This window comes from Salvelinus namaycush, unplaced genomic scaffold (genome assembly GCF_016432855.1).
Source record: "Salvelinus namaycush isolate Seneca unplaced genomic scaffold, SaNama_1.0 Scaffold92, whole genome shotgun sequence".
In the NCBI taxonomy this organism is placed as follows: domain Eukaryota; kingdom Metazoa; phylum Chordata; class Actinopteri; order Salmoniformes; family Salmonidae; genus Salvelinus; species Salvelinus namaycush.
Genome location: NW_024061664.1, coordinates 81,824 through 107,500, shown reverse-complemented (window position 1 = coordinate 107,500; position 25,677 = coordinate 81,824). Strand labels below are relative to the sequence as shown.

At 50.4% G+C, this 25,677-nt stretch overlaps 1 protein-coding gene across 2 annotated transcripts in view; it reads left to right on the top strand.

The window, feature by feature from the left end:
• The window catches only part of alg9 (ALG9 alpha-1,2-mannosyltransferase), a 71,308-nt gene that overhangs the window by 32,743 nt on the left and 12,888 nt on the right, over window positions 1-25,677 (top strand). For both annotated transcript variants that reach the window (XM_038988026.1, XM_038988025.1), the window contains exons 10-13: window positions 7,579-7,733; window positions 9,346-9,475; window positions 18,083-18,230; window positions 21,493-21,622. In XM_038988026.1, the coding sequence (XP_038843954.1) occupies window positions 7,579-7,733; window positions 9,346-9,475; window positions 18,083-18,230; window positions 21,493-21,622 (563 nt within the window). The remainder of the gene's footprint in view (window positions 1-7,578; window positions 7,734-9,345; window positions 9,476-18,082; window positions 18,231-21,492; window positions 21,623-25,677) is intronic.

Genomic DNA, 25,677 nt, shown 5'->3' with positions numbered 1-25,677 from the left:
ACGATAAGCTCCTTCATTTTGTCAACGTTGAGCGAGAGGTTATTTTACTGGCACCACTCCACCAGAGCTCCTGTGTTGAGGATCAACGTGGCGGAAGTGTTGTTGCCTACCCTCACCACCTGGCGTTGTCCTGTCAGGAAATCTAGGATCCAATTGCACATGGAGGACTTCAGCCCCAAGGCCCTGAATTTGCAACAAGATGGCGACGACGATGGTCGCCCTGTTGCTCGCTCCCTGCTGACTTCGCAGTCTTTTGTTTATTTTTAGTAAATAATGATTTGATCACAAATGTACTGGTATTATTTCCTATGACCGACAAGCACCTCTGGACATCAAATCTGAGATGACTTTCCAGAGCGGGATCCTCGGTCTAGTAGTTCCATTCATCACAGAAAGACACTGCTGGAGGAGGACAAGGCGGGATCCTCGGTCTAGTAGTTCCATTCATCACAGAAAGACACTGCTGGAGGAGGACAAGGCGGGATCCTCGGTCTAGTAGTTCCATTCATCACAGAAAGACACTGCTGGAGGAGGACAAGGCGGGATCCTCGGTCTAGTAGTTCCATTCATCACAGAAAGACACTGCTGGAGGAGGACAAGGCGGGATCCTCGGTCTAGTAGTTCCATTCATCACAGAACGACACTGCTGGAGGAGGACAAGGCGGGATCCTCGGTCTAGTAGTTCCATTCATCACAGAAAGACACTGCTGGAGGAGGACAAGGCGGGATCCTCGGTCTAGTAGTTCCATTCATCACAGAAAGACACTGCTGGAGGAGGACAAGGCGGGATCCTCGGTCTAGTAGTTCCATTCATCACAGAAAGACACTGCTGGAGGAGGACAAGGCGGGATCCTCGGTCTAGTAGTTCCATTCATCACAGAAAGACACTGCTGGAGGAGGACAAGGCGGGATCCTCGGTCTAGTAGTTCCATTCATCACAGAAAGACACTGCTGGAGGAGGACAAGGCGGGATCCTCGGTCTAGTAGTTCCATTCATCACAGAAAGACACTGCTGGAGGAGGACAAGGCGGGATCCTCGGTCTAGTAGTTCCATTCATCACAGAAAGACACTGCTGGAGGAGGACAAGGCGGGATCCTCGGTCTAGTAGTTCCATTCATCACAGAAAGACACTGCTGGAGGAGGACAAGGCGGGATCCTCGGTCTAGTAGTTCCATTCATCACAGAAAGACACTGCTGGAGGAGGACAAGGCGGGATCCTCGGTCTAGTAGTTCCATTCATCACAGAAAGACACTGCTGGAGGAGGACAAGGCGGGATCCTCGGTCTAGTAGTTCCATTCATCACAGAAAGACACTGCTGGAGGAGGACAAGGCGGGATCCTCGGTCTAGTAGTTCCATTCATCACAGAAAGACACTGCTGGAGGAGGACAAGGCGGGATCCTCGGTCTAGTAGTTCCATTCATCACAGAAAGACACTGCTGGAGGAGGACAAGGCGGGATCCTCGGTCTAGTAGTTCCATTCATCACAGAAAGACACTGCTGGAGGAGGACAAGGCGGGATCCTCGGTCTAGTAGTTCCATTCATCACAGAAAGACACTGCTGGAGGAGGACAAGGCGGGATCCTCGGTCTAGTAGTTCCATTCATCACAGAAAGACACTGCTGGAGGAGGACAAGGCGGGATCCTCGGTCTAGTAGTTCCATTCATCACAGAAAGACACTGCTGGAGGAGGACAAGGCGGGATCCTCGGTCTAGTAGTTCCATTCATCACAGAAAGACACTGCTGGAGGAGGACAAGGCGGGATCCTCGGTCTAGTAGTTCCATTCATCACAGAAAGACACTGCTGGAGGAGGACAAGGCGGGATCCTCGGTCTAGTAGTTCCATTCATCACAGAAAGACACTGCTGGAGGAGGACAAGGCGGGATCCTCGGTCTAGTAGTTCCATTCATCACAGAAAGACACTGCTGGAGGAGGACAAGGCGGGATCCTCGGTCTAGTAGTTCCATTCATCACAGAAAGACACTGCTGGAGGATGAGAAGGCGAGCTGGAGTTCTAGTCCGATTTAAGGGAAAGGAAAAACCACCCACCGCTTCCTAGTGTATTACTTGTCAATGTACAGTCTCTAGACAATAAACTTCGTGAGGTCAGAGCTCGGAGAGATAAGAGAGACTGTAACGTAATCCGCCTCACAGAGACTTGGTTATCGGGGGAGATGCTTGATCAGGCTATGCAGCTTACAGGGTTCTTGGTACATTGCGTGGACAGGGTAAACGAGTTTTGTGGGAAAAACAAAGGCGGAGGAGTATGTTTTATGATCCCCCCCCCCACACACACACACACACACCGCGCTGGCACTGAAGGAATTACATGGGACTTTAAAGAAATTGGAAACAAAATATCCAGAGGCCGCATTCAGTCATCATAGCCAGGGGCTTTAACAACGGACTGTTAAGGAAAATTCTTCAGAATTTCCACCAACACATCTCTTGCCTCACTCGTGTGAATAATACATTGGATCATTGTTATTCACCATTCTGAGATGGATTCAAAGCCCTCCTTTGGCAAATCAGACCACACCTCCATTCTGCTCCTCCCCACCTATAGGCAGATATTTAAACGGGAAGCACCCGTGTTTAGGTCTGTCCAATGCTGGCCTGACCAATCGGAATCCATGCTATACAACTGTTTTGATCATGCGGACTGGGATGTTCCGTGCAGCTTCTGGGAATAACATTGATGAATATACTGACTCTGTCTCTGGGTTCATCAGGAAGTGCATAGAGGATGTTGAACATACCAAAAACCGTGTAAAGATGGCAGCATTCACACATAACTGAAGCACCGCATTTAACCACAGTGAAGTGACTTGAAACATGGAGCTGTATATGCAGACACGTGTCTGTGCCTGTGTTGCTTCACAGTCCCCGCTGTTCCATAAGGTGTTTTTAAATCCAATTTTACTGCTTGCATCAGTTACTTGATGTGGAATAGAGTTCCATGTAGTCATGGCTCTATGTAGTACTGTGGAATAGAGTTCCATGTAGTCATGGCTCTATGTAGTACTGTGGAATAGAGTTCCATGTAGTCATGGCTCTATGTAGTACTGTGGAATAGAGTTCCATGTAGTCATGGCTCTATGTAGTACTGTGCGCCTTCCATAATCTGTTCTGGACTTTGGGACTGTGGAGAGACCTCTTGTGGCATGTTTTTCTTAAAATCTTTTACTATTTTCTACATTGTAGAATAATAGTGAAGACATTACAGCTATGAAATAACACATGGAATCATGTAGTAACCAAAAAAGTGTTAAACAAATCAAAATATATTTTATATTTGAGATTCTTCAAAGTAGCCTCTCTTTGCCTTGATGACAGCTTTGCATTCTCTCAACCAGCTTCATGAGTTAGTCACCTGGAATGCATTTCAATTAACAGGTGTGCCTTGTTGAAAGTTAATTTGTGGAATTTCTTTCCTTCTCAGTGCGTTTGAGCCAATCAGTTGTGTTGTGACAAGGTGGGGGGGGGGTATACAGAAGATAACCCCATATTATCGCAAGAGCAGCTCAAATAAGCAAATAGAAACGACAGTCCATTCATTTCTTTTTCAGTCAATCTGGAAAATGTAATTTTTTTTTACGTTTCTTCAAGTGCAGTCGCAAAAACCAACAAGTGCTGTTCTCACGAGGACCGCCAGAGGAAAGTAAGACCCAGAGTTACCTCTGCTGCAGAGGATAAGTTCATTAGAGTTAACTGCATCTCAGAAATTGTAGCCCAAATAAATGCTTCACAAAGTTCAGGTAACAGACACATCTCAACATTAACTGTTCAGAGGAGACTGCGTGAATTAGGCCTTCATGGTCGAATTACTGCGAAGAAACCACTACTAAAGGACACCAATAAGAAGAAGAGACTTGCTTGGGCCAAGAAACACAAGCAATGGACATTAGACGGGTGGAGTCCAAATTCGAGACTTATGGTTCCAACTGCCGTGTCTTTGTGAGACGCAGAGTAGGTGAACGGATGATCTCTGCATGTGTGTTTCCCACCTTGAAGCATGGAGGAGGAGGTGTGATGGTGTTGGGGTGCTTTGCTGGTTACACTATCCGTGATTTATTTAGAATTCATGGAAACCTTTTTTTTTATTTCACATTTATTTAACCAGGTAGGCCAGGTGAGAACAAGTTCTCATTTACAACTGCGACCTGGCCAAGATTAAGCAAAGCAGTGCGACAAAAACAACAACACAGAGTTACACATAAACAAATGTACAGTCACTAACACAATAGAAAAATCTATGTACAGTGTGTGCAAATGTAGAAGAGTAGGGAGGTAGGCAATAAATAGGCCATAGAGGCAAAATAATTACAATTTAGCAATTAACACTGGAGTGATAGATGTGCAGATGATGATGTGCAAATAGAGAAACTGGGGTGTAAAAGAGCAAGAGGGTAAGTAATAATATGGGGATGAGGTAGTTGGGTGTGCTATTTACCTATTGGTTGTGTACAGTGATCGGGAAGTTGCTCTGACAGGTGATGCTTAAAGTTAGTGAGGGAGATATAAGACTCCAGCTTAAGTGATTTTTGCAAGTGTTCCGCCTTATTTCAGCTCACTGGTCACCATAGCAGCACCCATCCGTAGCACGCGCTCCAGCAGATATATTTCACTGGTCATCCCCAAAGCCAACACTTCCTTCTTTGGCCGCCTTTCCTTCCAGTTCTCTGCTGCCAATGACTGGAACGAATTGCAAAAATCGCTGAAGTTGGAGACTGATATCTCCCTCACTAACTTTAAACCTCAGCTATCTGAGCAGCTTACCGATTGCTGCAGCTGTACGCAGCCCATCTGTAAATAGCCCACCCAATCTACCTACCTCATCCCCATATTGTTTTTATTAGCTTTTTTCTCTTTTGCACACCAGTATTTCTACTTGCACATCATCATCTGCTCATCTATCACTCCAGTGTTAATTTGCTAAAATTGTAATTACTTCGCTACTGTGGCCTATTTATTGCCATACCACCTTACTCAATTTGCACACACTGTATATTGATTTTTCTATTGTGTTTTTGACTGTACGTTTGTTTATCCCTTGTGTAACTCATGTGTTGTTGTTTTTGTCGCACTGCTTTGCTTTATCTTGGCCAGGTCGCAGTTGTAAATGAGAACTTGTTCTCAACTGGCCTACCTGGTTAAATGAAGGTGAAATAAAAAATTGAGGGCAAGTTGGTCAGGATGATATCTAAGAGGGTGCCCATGGTTACTGATTTAGGGTTGTACCTGGTAGGTTCCTTGATAATTTGTATGAGATTGAGGAAATCTAGCTTAGATTGTAGGACGGCCAGGGTGTTAAGCATGTCCCAGTTTAGGTCACCTAACAGTACGAACTCTGAAGATTGATGGGGGGGGGGGGGCGATCAATTCGCATATGGTGTGCAGGGCACAGCTGGGGGCTGAAGGGGGTCTATAACAAGTGGCAACGGTGAAAGGTGGATTTTTAAAAGTAGAAGCTCAAATTGTTTGGGCACAGACCTGGATAGTAAGAAAGAACTCTGCAGGCTATCTCTGCAGTAGATTGCAACTCCGCCCCCTTTGGCAGTTCTATCTTGTCTGAAAATGTTATAGTTAGGGATGGAAATTTCTGGATTGTTGGTGGCCTTCCTAAGCCAGGATTCAGACACGGCTAGGACATCCGGATTGGCGGACTGTGCTAAAGCAGTGAATAAAACAAACTTAGGGAGGAGGCTTCTAATGAAATCAAGGCTTTTACAGTTACAGAAGTAAACAAATGAGAGCACCTTGGGAATGGGAGTGATGCTGGGGGCTGCAGGGCCTGGGTTAACCTCTACATTACCAGAGGAGGAGTAGAATAAGGGTACGGCTAAAGGCTATAAGAACTGGTTGTCTAGTGCGTTCGGAACAGAGAGTAAAAGAAGCAGATTTCTGGGCGCGGAAGAATGAATTCAAAGCATAATGTACAGGCAAGGGTATTGTAGGATGCGAGTACAGTGGAGGTAAACCTAGGCGTTGAGTGACGATGAGAGAGGTTTTGTCTCTAGAGGCACCATTTAAGCCAGGTGAGGTCACCGCATGTGTGGGGGGTGGATCAAAAGGGCCAGCTAAGGCATATTGAGCAGGGCTGGAATTTCTACATTGAATTAAGACAATAATCACTAACCAAAACTGCAATAGACAAAGCATATTGACATTAGGGAGAGGCATGTGTAGCCTAGTGATCATAGGGTCCAGTGAGTAGTTAGGCGAGCTGGCAACATGGCGATTCAGACAGCTAGCAGGCCAGGGCTTGCTGGCTAGCAGATGGGCCTCGGGGACATCGCAACGGAAGAGCCTGCTGAAACCCTCTCGGACGGTTATGTCGGCAGACCAGTTGTGATGGATCGGTGGGGCTCTGTGTCGGCAGGAAAGGGTCCAGGCAAATTGGCAAAAGAGGTATTGAAGCCCAGGGATTTGTCTGATGGATCTCTTCGGCTAGCCGGGAGATGGGCCTAGCTCGAGGCTCACTCCAGTCTAACTGGTGCTTGCTTTGGAACAGAGACGTTAGCCAGGAGTAGCCACTCTGATAGCAGCTAGCTAGCTGCGATGATCCCGGTGTAAAGGTTCCGAGCTTGCGGTAGTAATCCGGAGATTTGGTAGAGAAAAAGCAGTCCGATAAGCTCTGGGTTGATATCGCGCTGTGCAGACTGGCAGGAATTGACCGGGTTGAGGCTGGCAGATCCATACCACATTGGGTGAGGCGGGTTGCAGGAGAGTATGTTCAGTCCGTAGATGGAAATTGAGATTAAAAATATATACGAAGAAAATGATATATGCACGGGACGGGACAAGACAAAGACAAAACAGACGTCCGACTGCTACGCCATCTTGGAAAGCTATCACTTAACCAGCATGGCTACCACAGCATTCTGGTTTGGGCTTAGTGGGACTATCATTTGTTTTTCAACAGAACAATTACCCATAACACACTTCCCGGGCTATTTGTTCAAGAGGGAGAGTGATGGAGTGCTGCATCAGATGACCTGGCCTCCACAATCACCTGACCTCAACCCAATTGAGTTGGTTTGGGATGAGTTGGAACGCAGAGTGAAGGAAAAGCAGCCAAGACGTGCTCAGCATATGTGGGAACTTCTTCAAGACTGTTTGAAAGCATTCCAGGTGAAGCTGGTTGCGAGAATGCCAAGAGTGTACAAAGCTGACATCAAGGCAAAGGGTGGCTACTTTGAAGAATAAAAACTAAAATATCAAATACATTTTTATTTAACACTTTTTTTTTGGTTACTACATGATTCCATATGTGTTATTTCATAGTTCTGATGTCTTCACTAGTATTCTACAATGTAGAAAATAGTCAAAATAAATGAAAACCCTTGAATGAGTAGGTGTGTCCAAACTTTTGGTACTGTATATTCAATAATAAATAAATACATTCTTAACATTTCCAATACATTTTTCTTTACTCTAACATTGTGTGTGTGTGTGTGTGTGTGTGTGTGTGTGTGTGTGTGTGTGTGTGTGTGTGTGTGTGTGTGTGTGTGTGTGTGTGTGTGTGTGTGTGTGTGTGTGTGTGTGTGTGTGTGTGTGTGTGTGTGTTTTACAGTGCAGAACCTGGGAAAGCCATATTGGTTGACTCTGTCTCCTATGTACCTGTGGATGCTGGTGTTCTTCACCAGACCTCATAAAGAGGAGCGTTTCCTGTTCCCCATCTACCCTCTCATCTGTCTGGCGGGGGCCGTAGCACTGTCTTCACTACAGGTACACACACACATACAGTCAGTCCTATTACTTTGGTGCAGTACACATTTCATCAGTAAGCTGGCAAAGTAGCACAATCAACCGTGCTTGATCAGCAGAGCAAACTTGTTCCGGTTAGCAGGTTACTGCTAGCTTGTTTGAATGGCCATTACGGTAACTAGGTTGTACGGCACCAAAGTTGTGGGGCTGTTCTCAGAAATCAGCATGTATCTGACAGCTGGCACTGTGCCTCGCTACTTTGGAACGTTTGGCAGCAGAAAGCTGTCCGCTGTGCTGCAGAACTCGGTGCCCTAATCATGGCAGAACAGATACCCCTTTAAGATGAAAGGTGGTTCATTAGACGATGTCACCTTGGTAATGTTGTGACATTGTATTGAAGGTGGTTCATTAGACGATGTCACCTTGGTAATGTTGTGACATTGTATTGAAGGTGGTTCATTAGACGATGTCGCCTTGGTAATGTTGTGACATTGTATTGAAGGTGGTTCATTAGACGATGTCACCTTGGTAATGTTGTGACATTGTATTGAAGGTGGTTCATTAGACGATGTCACCTTGGTAATGTTGTGACATTGTATTGAAGGTGGTTCATTAGACGATGTCACCTTGATAATGTTGTGACATTGTATTGAAGGTGGTTCATTAGACGATGTCACCTTGGTAATGTGGTGACATTGTATTGAAGGTGGTTCATTAGACGATGTCACCTTGGTAATGTTGTGACATTGTATTGAAGGTGGTTCATTAGACGATGTCACCTTGGTAATGTTGTGACATTGTATTGAAGGTGGTTCATTAGACGATGTCACCTTGGTAATGTTGTGACATTGTATTGAAGGTGGTTCATTAGACGATGTCACCTGGTAATGTTGTGACATTGTATTGAAGGTGGTTCATTAGACGATGTCACCTTGTAATGTTTGAAGGTGGTTCATTAGACGTGTGTCACCTTGTATGTTTGACATTGTATTGAAGGTGGTTCATTAGACGATGTCACCTTGGTAATGTTGTGACATGTATTGAAGTTGTTCATTAGACGATGTCACCTTGGTAATGTTGTGACATTGTATTGAAGGTGGTTCATTAGACGATGTCACCTTGGTAATGTTGTGACATTGTATTGAAGGTGGTTCATTAGACGATGTCACCTTGGTAATGTTGTGACATTGTATTGAAGGTGGTTCATTAGACGATGTCACCTGGTAATGTTGTGACATTGTATTGAAGGTGGTTCATTAGACGATGTCACCTTGGTAATGTTGTGACATTGTATTGAAGGTGGTTCATTAGACGATGTCACCTTGGTAATGTGGTGACATTGTATTGAAGGTGGTTCATTAGACGATGTCACCTTGGTAATGTGGTGACATTGTATTGAAGGTGGTTCATTAGACGATGTCACCTTGGTAATGTGGTGACATTGTATTGAAGGTGGTTCATTAGACGATGTCACCTTGGTAATGTTGTGACATTGTTTTGAAGCCCAACTACATGAGTGTTTGCGAGTTAACAGCGCGACTGCCGTCTGCATTGATCGGTCTATCTGACGTCAGACAATGGATAAAGACATACGTTTCCTGTGTATTGATCAAGTGTTTTCTGTGTTTTGTAGAAGTGTTACCACTTCCTGTTCCAGCGGTATCGTCTAGAACACTACACGGTGTCGTCTAACTGGCTGGCTGTGGGAACACTGATCCTCTTCACTCTGCTGTCTCTGTCCAGATCAGTAGCCCTGTTCAGAGGTCCACACACGCACCACACACGCACCACACACGCACCACACACGCACCACACACGCACCACACACGCACCACACACGCACCACACACGCACCACACACGCACCACACACGCACCACACACGCACCACACACGCACCCCACACGCACCACACACGCACCACACACGCACCACACACACGCACCCCACACACACGCACCCCACACACACGCACCCCACACACACGCACCCCACACACACGCACCCCACATAACGCACCCACACACACGACCCCACAACATACGCCACCCCACACGCACCACACGCACCCCACACGCACCCCACACGCACCACACACGCACCACACACGCACCCCACACACGCACCCCACACACGCACCCCACAGCACAACACAACGCACCACACACCACACCCCACAAACGCACCACCCACACACGCACCACCACCACACGCACCACACACGCACCACACCACGCCCAAAACGCACCCCACACGCACCACCACACCGCACCCCACACGCACCACCACACGCACCACCCACACGACCACCCACCCCACACGCACCACCCCACACACGCACCACCACCACACACACGCACCACCCCACACACGCACCACCCCACACACGCACCACCCCACACGCACCCCACACGCACCACACACGCACCACACACGCACCCCACACGCACCCCACACGCACCCCACACGCACCCCACACGCCCACCCCACACGCACCACCCCACACGCACCACCCCACACGACACCCACACCACCCCACACACGCACCCACACACGCACCACACACGCACCCCACACGCACCACACACGCACCACCCCACACGCACCACCCCACACGCACCACCCCACACGCACCACCCCACACGCACCACCCACACGCACACCCCACACGCACACCCCACACGCACCCCACACACGCACCCCAACGCACACACACAGCCACCCACACGCACCACACACACCACCACACCCACCACACACGCACCACCCCAGCACCACCCCACACGCACCCCACACACGCACCCCACACGCACCACACACGCACCCCACACGCACCCCAACTGCAACCCCACACGCACCACACACGCACCACCCACACACGCACCCCACACGCACCCCACACGCACCCCACACGCACCACACGCACACACACGCCCACACAAACGCACCACACACGCACCACCCCACACACGCACCACCCCACACACGCACCCCACACGCACCACACACGCACCACCCCACACACGCACCCCACCACACACGCACCCCACACACGCACCCCACACGCACCACACACGCACCCCACACGCACCACACGCACCACACCAACGCACCACACACGCACCACACACCACACCACACACGACACCACCCCACACACGCACCCCACACGCACACACACCACCACCCCACACACCACACCCCACCACGCACCCACACGCACCACCACACGCACCACCCCACACACCACCACCCCACACACGTCAACCCCACACGCACCCACACACGCACCACCCACACACGCACCCCACCAAACAGCACCCCACACACCACCCAACACGCACACACCACCACACACAGCACCACCACACACCACCACACCCACACACGCACACCACCACCACCCACACACGCACCACACCACACACGCACCCAACACACCGCACCACCCCACACACCACCACCCACACACCACTCACCCCAAACCACCACCCCACACACCACCACCCCACACACGCACCACCCCACACACAACCACCCCACACACGCACCACCCCACACACGCACCACCCCACACACGCACCCCCACGCACCCCACCGCACCCACACCACCACCCCACAACACGCACCCACCCACAACACGCACACCACACACATACCACCACCCCACACACCACCCACACACGCACCCACACCACCCCACACGCACCCCACACGCACCCACACAACACCCCAACACACCCACACACCCCACACATAGCACCACCACACACACACACCACCCCACACACCACCACCCACACACACACCCCCCCACACAACGCACACCCCACACACACCACACACACACGCACACACACACACCACACCCACCACACGCACCACCCCACACACGCACCACCCCACACACCACCACCCACCACACGCACCCACCCCACACAATACCACCACACACACACGCACCACCCCACACACACGCACCACCACACACACACCACACTCACACACACCACCCCCACACACCACCACCCACACACCACCACACACACACACGCACCACCCCCACACCAACCCCACACACCCACTACACCCCACACACCACACCCCACACACGCACCCCCCCACACACGCACCACCCCACACACGCACCACCACACACACGCACCACCCCACACACGCACCACCACACACACGCACCACCCACACACGCACCACCACACACACACCACCACACACCACCACCCCACACACAGCACTCACCCACACCCACGCACCCACACACACACACCACCCCCACACACACCACCACCACACACCACCACACACCACCCCACACACACACCACCACACACACCACCACCACACACGACGCAACCACCCCACACACGCACCCCACACACACGCACCCACACACACACACCCACCACACCCAACACACCACCCAACCAACACACCACCCCCACACACGCACCACCACACACACGCACCACCACAACACCACCCACCCCACCACACACACACCACACACACGCCACACCCAACACACCACCACCCACACACACCACCCCACACACGCACCCACACCACACCCCACACACGCACCCCCCACCACACGCACACCCCACACACTCACCACCACACACCCACCACGCACCACCCACACACCACCACACCCACACACGCACAACCCACACACATCACGCACCACCCACGCACCACCCCAACAACCACCACCCCACACACGCCACCACCCACACACGCACCACCCCACACAGCAGCACCCACACACCACCAACCCCACACACACCCCACACGCACCACACACGCACCACACACGACCACCAACACACACCACCCCACCACACGCACCACACACGCACCACCACACACACGCACCACCCACGCACCCCACACACGCACCACCACACACACACCACCCACACACCACACACACCCACAACACGCCACCCCCACACACGCACCACACACACACGCACCACCCCACACACGCACCACCCCACACACGCACCACCCCACACATACCACCACCCCACACACGCACCACCCCACACACGCACCACCCCACACACGCACCACCCCACACACGCACCACCCCACACACGCACCACCACACACGCACCACCACACACACGCACCACCCACACACCACACACCCACACACACACACACACCCCCACACACGCACCCACCACAACCACACGCACACCCCACACCACCACCTCACACACACCACACCACACACGCCACCACCACACACGCACACCCCCACACACACACCACACCACCACCACCACCCCAACAACCCACCCACCCCAACACGCACCACCCCACACACGCACCACCCACACACGCCACCACACCAACACACTCACCACCCCACACGCACCACCACACACCACCCCACACGCACCACACACGCACCACACACGCACCACCACACACACACGCACCCCACACACGCACCACACACGCACCACACCACACAGCACCACCCACCACCCCACCACGCACCACCACACACACTCACCACACCCACACATGCACCACCCACACACACCACCCCCACACGCACCCACACAAACGCACCACCCCACACACGCACCACCCCCAAACGCACACCCCACACACGCACCACACACACACATACCACACACCCCACACACCACCACCCCCACACCCCCACCCCACACCACCACCACACACTCACGACCCACACTCCCACCACACACACGCACCACCACACACACGCACCACCCCACACACACGCACCCCACACACGCACCACCACACACACGCACCACCCCACACACGCACCACCCCACACACACCACACCACACACGCACCACCCCACACACGCACCACCCACACACAACACCACACCACACACACCACCCACACCACACCCACACCACACACGCCACCACCCCACACACGTCACCACCCCACACAGACACACCCACCCACACCCAACGCACCACCACCACACACACGCACCACCACACACATACCACCACACACACACGCACACCCCACACCAGCACACACTCACCACAACCGCACCACCCCACACACGCACAACCCACACCACGCACACCACCACACGACCACTCACCCCACACACGTCACCACCACACACACGCACACCCCACACACGCACCACCCCACACACGCACCACCCCAACACAGCACCACCCCACACACGCACACCCCACAGCACGCCACCACCCCACACACACACACCCCACACACGCACCACCCCAACACGCACCACACACCCCACACGCACAGACACCCACACTACGACACCACCCTCACACACGCACACCACCACAGCCCCACCCCACACACCACCACCACCCACACACCACCACACACGCACCCCACACCACCCCACACGCACACACTCACCACCCCACACACCACGCACCCCACACACCACCAACCTACGCACAAACGCACCACACGAACCAACACCACCCCACACCACCACACACAACCACACAACCACCACCCACACACGCACCACCCCACACAGCACACCCCCACACACACCCACCAACCCACACACTCACCACACACGCACCACCACCACACACACTCACCACCCACACACCAACCATCCCCACACACTCACAACCCCCACACCACCCCATCACGCACCACCACACGACACACCACACACGCACCACACACAACCACCCACCCCAACAGCACCACCCCACACACCGCACCACCCACACACCACCACCCCACACACCACTCACACAACCCCCCACACTCACCCACACCACCCACACCCACCCCACAACGCACACAACACGCACCCACAAACCACCACACCATACCACACACACACGTCACCCCACACGCACCACCCCACACACTCACCCACACTCACCACACACCACCACACGCACCACACCACCCCAACGCACCCCACACCACCACACACCACCACACCACATACCACCACACACACACGCACCCCCACACCACCACCCCACAACCACCACCACCCCACCACACCACACCCCACACACGCACCACCACCACACTACGCCCACACACACACCACCACCACACACACGCACCACCACACACACACCACCCCAAACACGCACCACACCATCACCACACGCACCACCCCACACTCACCCCACACCACCACACACGCACCCACACACGCACCACACACATACACTCCACCCCACACACAGCACCACCCACCACACCCACCACCCCACACAGCACCACCCCACATCACACACCACACACCACCCCACACACACCACCCCACACACCACCACCACACCACCCCACACCACCCCCACAACCAACCCACACCACCCCACACCACCCACACACCCACCCCCACACGCACCACCACACCACGCACCCACACCACCACACACAACCACACACAACCACCCACACACACGCACCCCAAACACACACACCCCACCACAGACCACCCACACACCACCACCCCACACACAACGCACACACCACAAACCACCACCCCACACACACCACCACCACACAACACCACCCACACACACACACGCACCACCCCACACACGCACCACCCCACACACACGCACCCCACACACGCACCACCACACACACGCACCACCCCACACACGCACCACCCACACACGTCACCACCCCACAAACACCACACCCCACACACTCACACCCCACACACTCACCACCCACACACGCACCACAACACACACCACACCACCACACACACCATCACCACACACACTCACCACCACACACACGAACCACCCCACAACGCCACCACCACACACACGCAGCCACCCACACACACGCACCACACACACACCACACAACACACACCAACCCACCACCCACACACCACACACCACCACCCCCACACACACCACCCCACACACCACCACCCCACACACATCACCACCCCACACACCACACACCACCACACCACACACCACCACCCCACACCACACACCCCACACACGCAACCACCCACACACCACAAACCCCACACGCACCACCACACGACACGTCACAACCACACGCCACCAACAAACACACCACCACACCCCCACACACCACCCCACACACCACACCCCACACACACACCACACCCCAACACGCACCACACACACCACCACACACACACACGCCCACCACACACACGCACCACACACACCACCACCCAACACACACACACCACCACCATCACACACCACACACCACCACACACACGCACCAACCCACAACACACGCACCACCACACAACCCACCACCACACACACCACACCACCACACACCACCACCACACACACCACCACCAACACACACCAACACCACACACACCACACACCACACACACCACCACCACACACCACACCACCACCACACACACCACCACCACCACATACCACCAACACCACACACACACACACACCACACACCCACCCACCCCCAACACCCACCACCCACACACCACCACCCCCCCACCACCACCCCACACTACCGACCCAACACAACGCCACCACCCACACACCCCACACACATACATACATACATACATACATACATATAGACACACATGCATACATTTGAAGTCGGAAGTTTACATACACTTAGGTTGGAGTCATTAAACTCATTTTTCAACCACTCCACACATTTCTTGTTAACAAACTATAGTTTTGGCAAGTCGGTTATATGACACAAGTAATTGTCCAACAATTGTTTACAGACAGATTATTTCACTTATAATTCACTCTATCACAATTCCAGTGGGTCTGAAGTTTACATCCACTAAGTTGACTGCCTTTAAACAGCTTGGAAAATTCCAGAAAATGATGCCATGGCTTTGGAAGCTTCTGATAGGCTAATTGACATAATTTGAGTCAATTGGAGGTGTACCTGTGGATGTATTTCAAGGCCTACCTTCAAACTACGTGCCTCTTTGCTTGACATCATGGAAAAATCAAAAGAAATCAGCCAAGACTTCAGAAAACAAATTGCAAGCTGACCACAAGCTGACTGGTCGCCAGTTGGACGGTATTTCCTCCGACACATTGGTCCGGCTGGCCACAAGGGTTAAGCGAGTAGTGTATCAAGAAGCATTGCAGCGATGGGCGAGCAGGGTCGCGTTTCGGAGGACGCATGGCTCTCGACCTTCACCTCTCCCGAGTCCGTAGAGGAGTTGCAGCGATGGGGCAAGACTGTAATTACCAATTGGATATCACGAAATTATGTTAATATTTTTTCCCAAATTCTGTTTACTCAGTTTTATTTTCCTGGTTTTAGATCTAGATCAGATCAGCCTATTCTAAAATTGATTCAATTGTTATTTTTTCTCTCATCAATTTACACACAATTCCCCATAAAGACATTTTTCAAATGTATTAATACAATTTTAAAAATGTATTTACGTAAGTATTCAGACCCTTCGCTATGAGACTCGAAATTCAGCTCAGGTGCATCCTGTTTCCATTGATCATCCTTGATACGTTTCTACAATTTGGGAGGGCCAGTAGGAGGCACCCTTTCCTCTGGTCTAAAAAATATCCCTATGCCCCAGGGCAGTGATTGGGGACACTGCACTGTGTAGGGTGCCGTCTTTCGGGTGGGACGTTAAACGGGTGTACTGACTCTCTGTGGTCACTAACGATCCCATGGCACTTATCATAAGAGTAGGGGTGTTAACCCCGGTGTCCTGGCTAAATTCCCAATCTGGCCTTCATACCATCACGGCCACCTAATCATCCCCAGCTTCCAATTGGCTCATTCATCCCCCTCCTCTCCCCTGTAACTATCCCCCAGGTCGTTGCTGTAAATGAGAATGTGTTGTCAGTCAACTTACCTGGTTAAATAAACTTGGAGTCCACCTGTGGTACATTTAATTGATTGGACATGATTTGGAAAGTGACACATCTGTCTATATAAGGTCCCACAGTTGACAGTGCATGTCAGAGCAAAAACCAAGCCATGAGTTGAAGGCATTGTTCGTAGAGCTCCGAGACACACAGATCTGGGGAAGGGTACCAAAACATTTCTGCAGCATTGAAGTTCCCCAAGAACACATTGGCTTCGATCATTCTTAAAATGGAAGTTTGGAACCACCAAGACTCTTCCTAGAGCTGGCCAAACTGCAAAGCTGTCACGGCAAAGGGTGGCTATTTGAAGAATCTCAAATATAAAATATATTTTGATTTGTTTAACACTTTGGCGGTTACTACATGATTCCATATGTGTTATTTCAAAGTTTTGATGTCTTCACTATTATTCTACAATGTAGAAAATAGTAAAAATAAAGAAAAACCCTTAAATGTGTGTGTTTATCCCTCCAGGCTACCACGCGCCACTGGACCTGTACCCAGAGTTCCACCGTATCTCCCGGGACCCGTCTCTCCACGCGGTCCCAAAGGGCCGGCCCGTCAGTGTCTGTGTTGGGAAAGAGTGGTACCGGTTCCCCTCCAGCTTTCTGCTGCCCAACAAGTCAGTCTTTCTCGCTCTCTCTGAGTGTCTCTTTGTATACCTCTTTGTTGATACCACATACATTGTCAAGCATTTCACACATATTATCTAGATACTGACTGTTAGCACTATGGCAGCTTCCCACAAGGCTTTAGGTTTCTGAGTGTCTCTGTGTGGTCTATAGCAGCTTCCCACAAGGCTTTAGGTTTCTGAGTGTCTCTGTGTAGTCTATAGCAGCTTCCCACAAGCTTTAGTTGTGTTTCTGAGGTCTCTGAGTGGTCTATAGCAGCTTCCCGACAAGGCTTTAGGTTTCTGAGTGTCTCTGTTGGTCTATAGCAGCTTCCCACAAGGCTTTAGTTTCTGAGTGTCATCTGTGTGGTCTATAGCATCTTACACAAGGCTTTAGGTTTCTGAGTGGTCTATAGCAGCTTCCACAAGGCTTTAGGTTTCTGAGTGTCTCTGGTGGTCTATAGCAACTTCCCACAAGCTTTAGGTTTTTGGTGTGTGGTCTATCAGCTCAAAAGGCTTTAGGTTTCTGTGTGGTCTATAGCAGCTTCCCACAAGGCTTTAGGTTTCTGAGTGGTCTATAGCAGCTTCCACAAGGCTTTAGGTTTCTGAGTGGTCTATAGCAGCTTCCACAAGGCTTTAGGTTTCTGAGTGTCTCTGTGTGGTCTATAGCAGCTTCCCACAAGGCTTTAGGTTTCTGAGTGTCTCTGTGTGGTCTATAGCAGCTTACCACAAGGCTTTAGGGTTCTGAGTGTCTCTGTGTGGTCTATAGCAGCTTCCCACAAGGCTTTAGGTTTCTGAGTGTCTCTGTGTGGTCTATAGCAGCTTCCCACAAGGCTTTAGGTTTCTGAGTGTCTCTGAGTGGTCTATAGCAGCTTCCACAAGGCTTTAGGTTTCTGAGTGTCTCTGTGTGGTTATAGCAGCTCCCCACAGGCTTTAGTTTCTGAGTGTCTCTGTGTGGTCTATAGCTAGTTCCCACAAGGCTTTAGGTTTCTGAGTGTCTCTGTGGTGGTCTATAGCAGCTTCCACAAGGCTTTAGGTTTCTGAGTGTCTCTGAGTGGTCTATAGCAGCTTCCCACAAAGGCTTTAGGTTTTCTGAGTGTCGTCTGAGTTGTCTATAGCAGACTTCCACAAGGCTTTAGTTTTCTGAGTGTCTCGTGTGGTCTATAGCAGCTTCCCACAAGGCTTAGGTTTCTGAGTGTCTCTGTGTGGTCTATAGCAAGCTTCCCAAGGCTTTAGGTTTCTGAGTGTCTCTGATTGGTCTATAGCAGCTTCCACAAGGCTTTAGGTTCTGAGTGGTCCTATAGCAGTTCCACAAGGCTTTAGGTTTCTGAGTGTCTCTGTGTGGTCTATAGCAGCTTCCCACAAGGCTTTAGGTTTCTGAGTGTCTCTGTGTGGTCTATAGCAGCTTCCCACAAGGCTTTAGCTTTCTGTGTGGTCTATAGCAGCTTCCCACAAGGCTTTAGGTTTCTGTGTGGTCTATAGCAGCTTCACGCAAGGCTTTAAGTTTCTGAGTGTCTCTGTGTGGTCTATAGCAGCTTCCACAAGGCTTTAGTGTCCTGAGTGTCTATAGCAGCTTCCACAAGGCTTTAGGTTTCTGAGTGTCTGTGTGGTCTATAGCAGCTTCCCACAAGGCTTTAGGTTTCTGAGTGTCTCTGTGTGGTCTATAGCAGCTTCCACAAGGCTTTAGGTTTCTGAGTGTCTCTGTGTAGTCTTAGAAGCCTTCCCACAAGGCTTTAGGTTTCTGAGTGTCTCTGAGTGGTCTATAGCAGCTTCCACAAGGCTTTAGGTTTCTGAGTGTCTCTGTGTGGTCTATAGCAGCTTCCCACAAGGCTTTAGGTTTCTGAGTGTCTCTGAGTGGTCTATAGCAGCTTCCCACAAGGCTTTAGGTTTCTGAGTGTCTCTGTGGTCTATAGCAGCTTCCACAAGGCTTTAGGTTTCTGAGTGTCTCTGTGTGGTCTATAGCAGCTTCCACAAGGCTTTAGGTTTCTGAGTGGTCTATAGCAGCTTCCACAAGGCTTTAGGTTTCTGAGTGTCTCTGAGTGGTCTATAGCAGCTTCCCACAAGGCTTTAGGTTTCTGAGTGTCTCTGTGTGGTCTATAGCAGCTTCCCACAAGGCTTTAGGTTTCTGAGTGTCTCTGTGTGGTCTATAGCAGCTTCCCACAAGGCTTTAGGTCTCTGTGTGTCTCTGTGTGGTCTATAGCAGCTTCCCACAGGCTTTAGGTTTCTGAGTGGTCTATAGCAGCTTCACAAGGCTTTAGGTTTCTGAGTGGTTATAGCAGCTTCCACAAGCTTAGTTTCTGAGTGGTCTATGCAGATTAGTCCACAAAGGTTTAGTTTCTGAGTGGTCTATAGCAGCTTCCCACAAGGCTTTAGGTTTCTGAGTGTCTCTGTGTGGTCTATAGCAGCTTCCCACAAGGCTTTAGGTTTCTGAGTGTCTCTGTGTGGTCTATAGCAGCTTCCCACAAGGCTTTAAGTTTCTGAGTGGTCTATAGCAGCTTCCCACAAGGCGTTAAGTTTCTGAGTGGTCTATAGCAGCTTCCACAAGGCTTTAGGTTTCTGAGTGTCTCTGTGTGGTCTATAGCAGCTTCCCACAAGGCTTTAAGTTTCTGAGTGGTCTATAGCAGCTTCCCACAAGGCTTTAAGTTTCTGAGTGGTCTATAGCAGCTTCCACAAGGCTTTAGGTTTCTGAGGTGTCTCTGGTGTGGTCTATAGCAGCTTGCCACAAGGCTTTAAGTTTCTGTGTGGTCTATAGCAGCTTCCCACAAGGCTTTACGTTTCTTAGTGGTCTATAGCAGCTTCCACAAGGCTTTAGGTTTCTGAGTGGTCTATAGCAGCTTCCCACAAGGCTTTAGGTTTCTGAGTGTCTCTGTGTGGTCTATAGCAGCTTCCCACAAGGCTTTAGGTTTCTGAGTGGTCTATAGCAGCTTCCACAAGGCTTTAGGTTTCTGAGTGGTCTATAGCAGCTTCCCACAAGGCTTTAGGTTTCTGAGTGGTCTATAGCAGCTTCCCACAAGGCTTTTAGGTTTTAGCTGAGGTCTCTGGGTGGTCTATAGAGCTTCCCACAAGCTTTAGGTTTCTGAGTGTCTCTGTGTGGTCTATAGCAGTTCCCACAGGCTTTTAGTTTTCTGAGTGTCTCTGTGTGGTCTATAGCAGCTTCCCACAAGGCTTTAGGTTTCTGAGTGGTCTATAGCAGCTTCCACAAGGCTTTAGGTTTCTGAGTGTCCTTGATTGCATTGTGTTAGAATGCCAGTGTGTGACTCTGCCCTCTCTTCAGCTGGCAGCTGCAGTTCATCCAATCAGAGTTCAGAGGGCAGCTGCCCCAGCCGTACGCTGACGGCCCATTGGCTACTCAAACTATCCCCGCCCACATGAACGACCAGAACCTGGAGGAGCCAACAAGATACGTGAGTCTCTGACTTCTGTTGTGTGATGGTTGTGTTGTGTGGCGGCTGTGTTGAGTGGTGGCTGTGTTGGCAGAGGTGTAAAAAGTACCCAATTGTCATACTTAACTCTTAAGATACCTTAATAGAAAATGACTCAAGTGAAAGTCACCCAGTAAAATACTACTTGTATTGAGTAAAGCCATCGAGTTTTAAATGTACTTAAATCAAATAAACTTTTATTTGTCAGGTACAAAGTAGTGTTGGGAGATGTTAACCTTTGTAATATCATGGTTATGTACTCAATAAAACAATGTGATATACGATGGTATAAAACAAATGATGTTGAAAGATAATGTTGTTGAAAGCCTGGGGCAGAGGCTAAGAGTCTAAGAGGCTAACCTGAAGTGGAGGCAAATCTTTTCCAATATTCCTTTGTGGTGGCGCTTCATCATGGAACAGGTGTGTCTGTGTGGTGCACACATGATGGAACAAAGTCGAGTCACCTGATGAGGAACGGGCTGTCTTACCGTTGTAGCCTAGGTAGTGTGTCATGAGTTAGGTTATAAATCATGGGCTGGACAGAAGCAAAGTGTACCGTCTTCAGAACTTGATTTGCCTCGTCGTCTCTTAATATGTATCTCTCATAAAGCTGTGATTTTGAATACCCTATGCCTAGGGCCTATAGAATAGCCTATGTCTAGGGCCTATAGAATAGCCTATGCCTAGGGCCTATAGAATAGCCTATGCCTCGGGCCTATAGAATAGCCTATGTCTAGGGCCTTAGAATAGCCTATGCCTCGGGCCTATAGAATAGCCGATGCCTGGGCCTATAGAATAGCTATGCCTAGGGCCTATAGAAAGCCTATGTCCTAGGCCTATAGGAATAGACCTATGCCTGGGCCTATAGAATAGCCTATGCCTAGGGCCCTATAGAATAGGCCTAGGGCCTATAGAATAGCCTCAGGGCTTAGAATAGCTTATGCCTAGGGCCTATAGAATAGCCTAGGGCCTATAGAATAGCCTATGCCTCGGGCCTATAGAATAGCCTATGCCTAGGGCCTATAGAATAGCCTATGTCTAGGGCCTATAGAATAGCCTAGGGCCTTTAGAATAGCCTATGCCTAGGGCCTATAGAATAGCCTAGGGCCTTTAGAATAGCCTAGGGCCTTTAGAATAGCTTATGTCTAGGGCCTATAGAATAGCCTAGGGCCTATAGAATAGCCTAGGGCCTTTAGAATAGCCTATGCCTAGGGCCTATAGAATAGCCTCCTAGGGCCTTATAGAATAGCCTAGGGCCTATAGAATAGCCTAGTGTACTAGGGCCTATAGAATAGCCTATGTGATAGCCTATAGAATAGCCTAGGGCCTATAGAATAGCCAGGCCTTAGAATAGTTATGCTAGGGCCATAGAATAGCCTATGGGCCTATAGAATAGCCTAGGGCCTTATGAATAGCTGTATGTACCTAGGCGCCTATAGAATAGCCTAGGGCCTATAGAATAGTCCTATCGCTAGGGCCTATAGAATAGCCTCAGGGCCTATAGAATAGCCTATGCCTAGGGCCTATAGAATAGCCTATGCCTAGGGCCTTATAGAATAGCCTATGTCTAGGGCTCTATAGAATAGCATGCTAGGGCCTTATAGAATAGCCTATGCCTAGGGCCTATAGAAGTAGCCTAGGGCATTTAGAATAGCCTATGTAGGGCCTATAGACTAGCCTATGCCTCGGGCCTATAGAATAGCCTATGCTAGGGCCTATAGAATAGCCTATGCCTAGTGGCCTCCTATAGAACTAGCCTCATGTCTAGGGCCTATAGAATAGCCTATGTCCTAGGGCCTATAGAATAGCACTATGCTAGGCCTATTAGAAGCTAGCCTCATGATCTAGGGCCCTTATAGAATACTAGCCTAGGGCCTATAGAATAGGCCTATGACTATGGGCCTATAGAATAGCCTATGCTCTTAGGACCTATAGACTAGCCTACGTGTCTAGGGCCTATAGAATAGCCGTAGGCCATAGATACCCTGTCTAGGGCCTATAGAATAGCCTATGCTAGGGCCGTATAGATAGCTATGCCTAGGGCCTATAGAATAGCCTATGCCTAGGGCCTATAGAATAGCCTATGCCTAGGCCTATAGAACTATGCCTATGGCCTATAGAATAGCCACTGCCTAGGCTATAGAATAGCCTATGTCCTAGGGCCTATAGAATAGCCTATGTCTAGGGCCTATAGAATAGCCTATGCCTAGGGCCTATAGAATAGCCTAGGGCACTATAGAATAGTCCTATGGGCCTATAGAATAGCCTAGGGCCTATAGAATAGCCTAGGGCTTAGAATATGCCTAGTCCTAGGGCCTATAGAATAGCCTATGCCTGGGCCTATAGAATAGCCTATGCCTAGGGCCTATAGAATAGCCTATGCTAGGGCCTATAGAATAGCCTATGCCTAGGGCCTATAGAATAGCCTATGTCTAGGGCCTATAGAATGCCTATAGCCTAGGGCCTATAGAATAGCCTAGCTCGGGCCTATATGAATCTAGCCTATGTCTAGGGCCTATAGAATAGCACTATGTCTAGGGCCTATAGATATAGCCTATGTCTAGGGCCTGTAGAATAGCCTATGCCTAGGGCCTATAGACATAGCCTATGTCTAGGCCTATAGAATAGCCTATGTGTTTGCCTAGGGCCTTATAGAATAGCCTATGTCCTAGGGCCTATAGAATAGCCTATGCCTAGGGCCTATAGAATAGCCTATGCCTAGGGCCTATAGATAGCCTAGCCTGGCCTATAGAAGCTCTTCTAGGGCCTATAGAATAGCCTATGTCTAGGGCATATAGAATAGCCTATGCCTAGGGCTTATGAATAGCCTATGTCTAGGCCTATAGAATAGCCTATGCCTGGGCATATAGACTAGCCTATGCTCGGGCTATAGAATAGCCTAGCTAGCGGCCTATAGAATAGCCTATGCCTAGGGCCTATAGTAATAGCCTATGTCCTAGGGCCTATGAATAGCCTATGTCTAGGGCCTATAGAATAGCCTATGCCTAGGGCCTATAGAATAGCCTATGCTCGGCTCTAGTACTATGCCTAGGGCCTATAGAATAGCCTATGCTAGGGCCTATAGAATAGCCTATGCCTAGGGCCTATAGAATAGCTAGTCTAGGGCCTATAGAATAGCCTATGTCTAGGGCCTATAGAATAGCCTATGTCCTAGGGCCTATGAATAGCCTTGCCTAGGGCCTATAGAATAGCCTATGTCTGGGCCTATAGACATAGCCCTATGCCTAGGGCCTATAGATATAGCCTATGCCTAGGGCCTATAGAATAGCCTAGGGCCATAAGAACTAGCCTAGGGCCTATAGAATAGCATAGCCTAGGGCCTATAGAATAGCCTATGTCTAGGGCCTATAGAATAGCCTATGCCTAGGGCCTATAGACTAGCCTATGCTGGGCCTAGAATAGCCTAGGGCCTATAGAATAGCCTATGCTAGGGCCTATAGAATAGCCTATGCCTAGGGCCTATAGAATAGCCTATGTCTAGGGCCTATAGAAATAGCCTATGCCTAGGGCCTATAGATAGCCTATGCTAGGGCTATAGATAGCCTATGCCTAGGGCCTATAGACTAGCCTATGCTCGGGCCTATAGAATAGCCTAGGGCCTATAGAATAGCCTATGCCTAGGGCCTATAAATAGCCTATGTCTAGGGCCTATAGAATAGCCTATGCTAGGGCCTATAGATAGCCTATGCTCAGGGCCTATAGAATAGCCTAGTGGCCTATAGAATAGCCTATGCGCTAGGGCCTATAGAATGCCTATGCCTAGGGCTATAGAATAGCCTATGTCCTAGGGCCTATGAATAGCCTATGTCTAGGGCCTATAGAATAGCCTAATGCCTAGGGCCTATAGACTAGCCTATGTGCCTCAGGGCCTATAGAATAGCCTAGGGCCTATAGAATAGGCCTATGTACTAGGGCCTATAGACTAGGCCTATGCTCTAGCGGCCTATATGACGATAGCCTATGCTAGAGGCCTATAGAATAGCCTATGTCTAGGGCCTATAGAATAGCCTATGTCT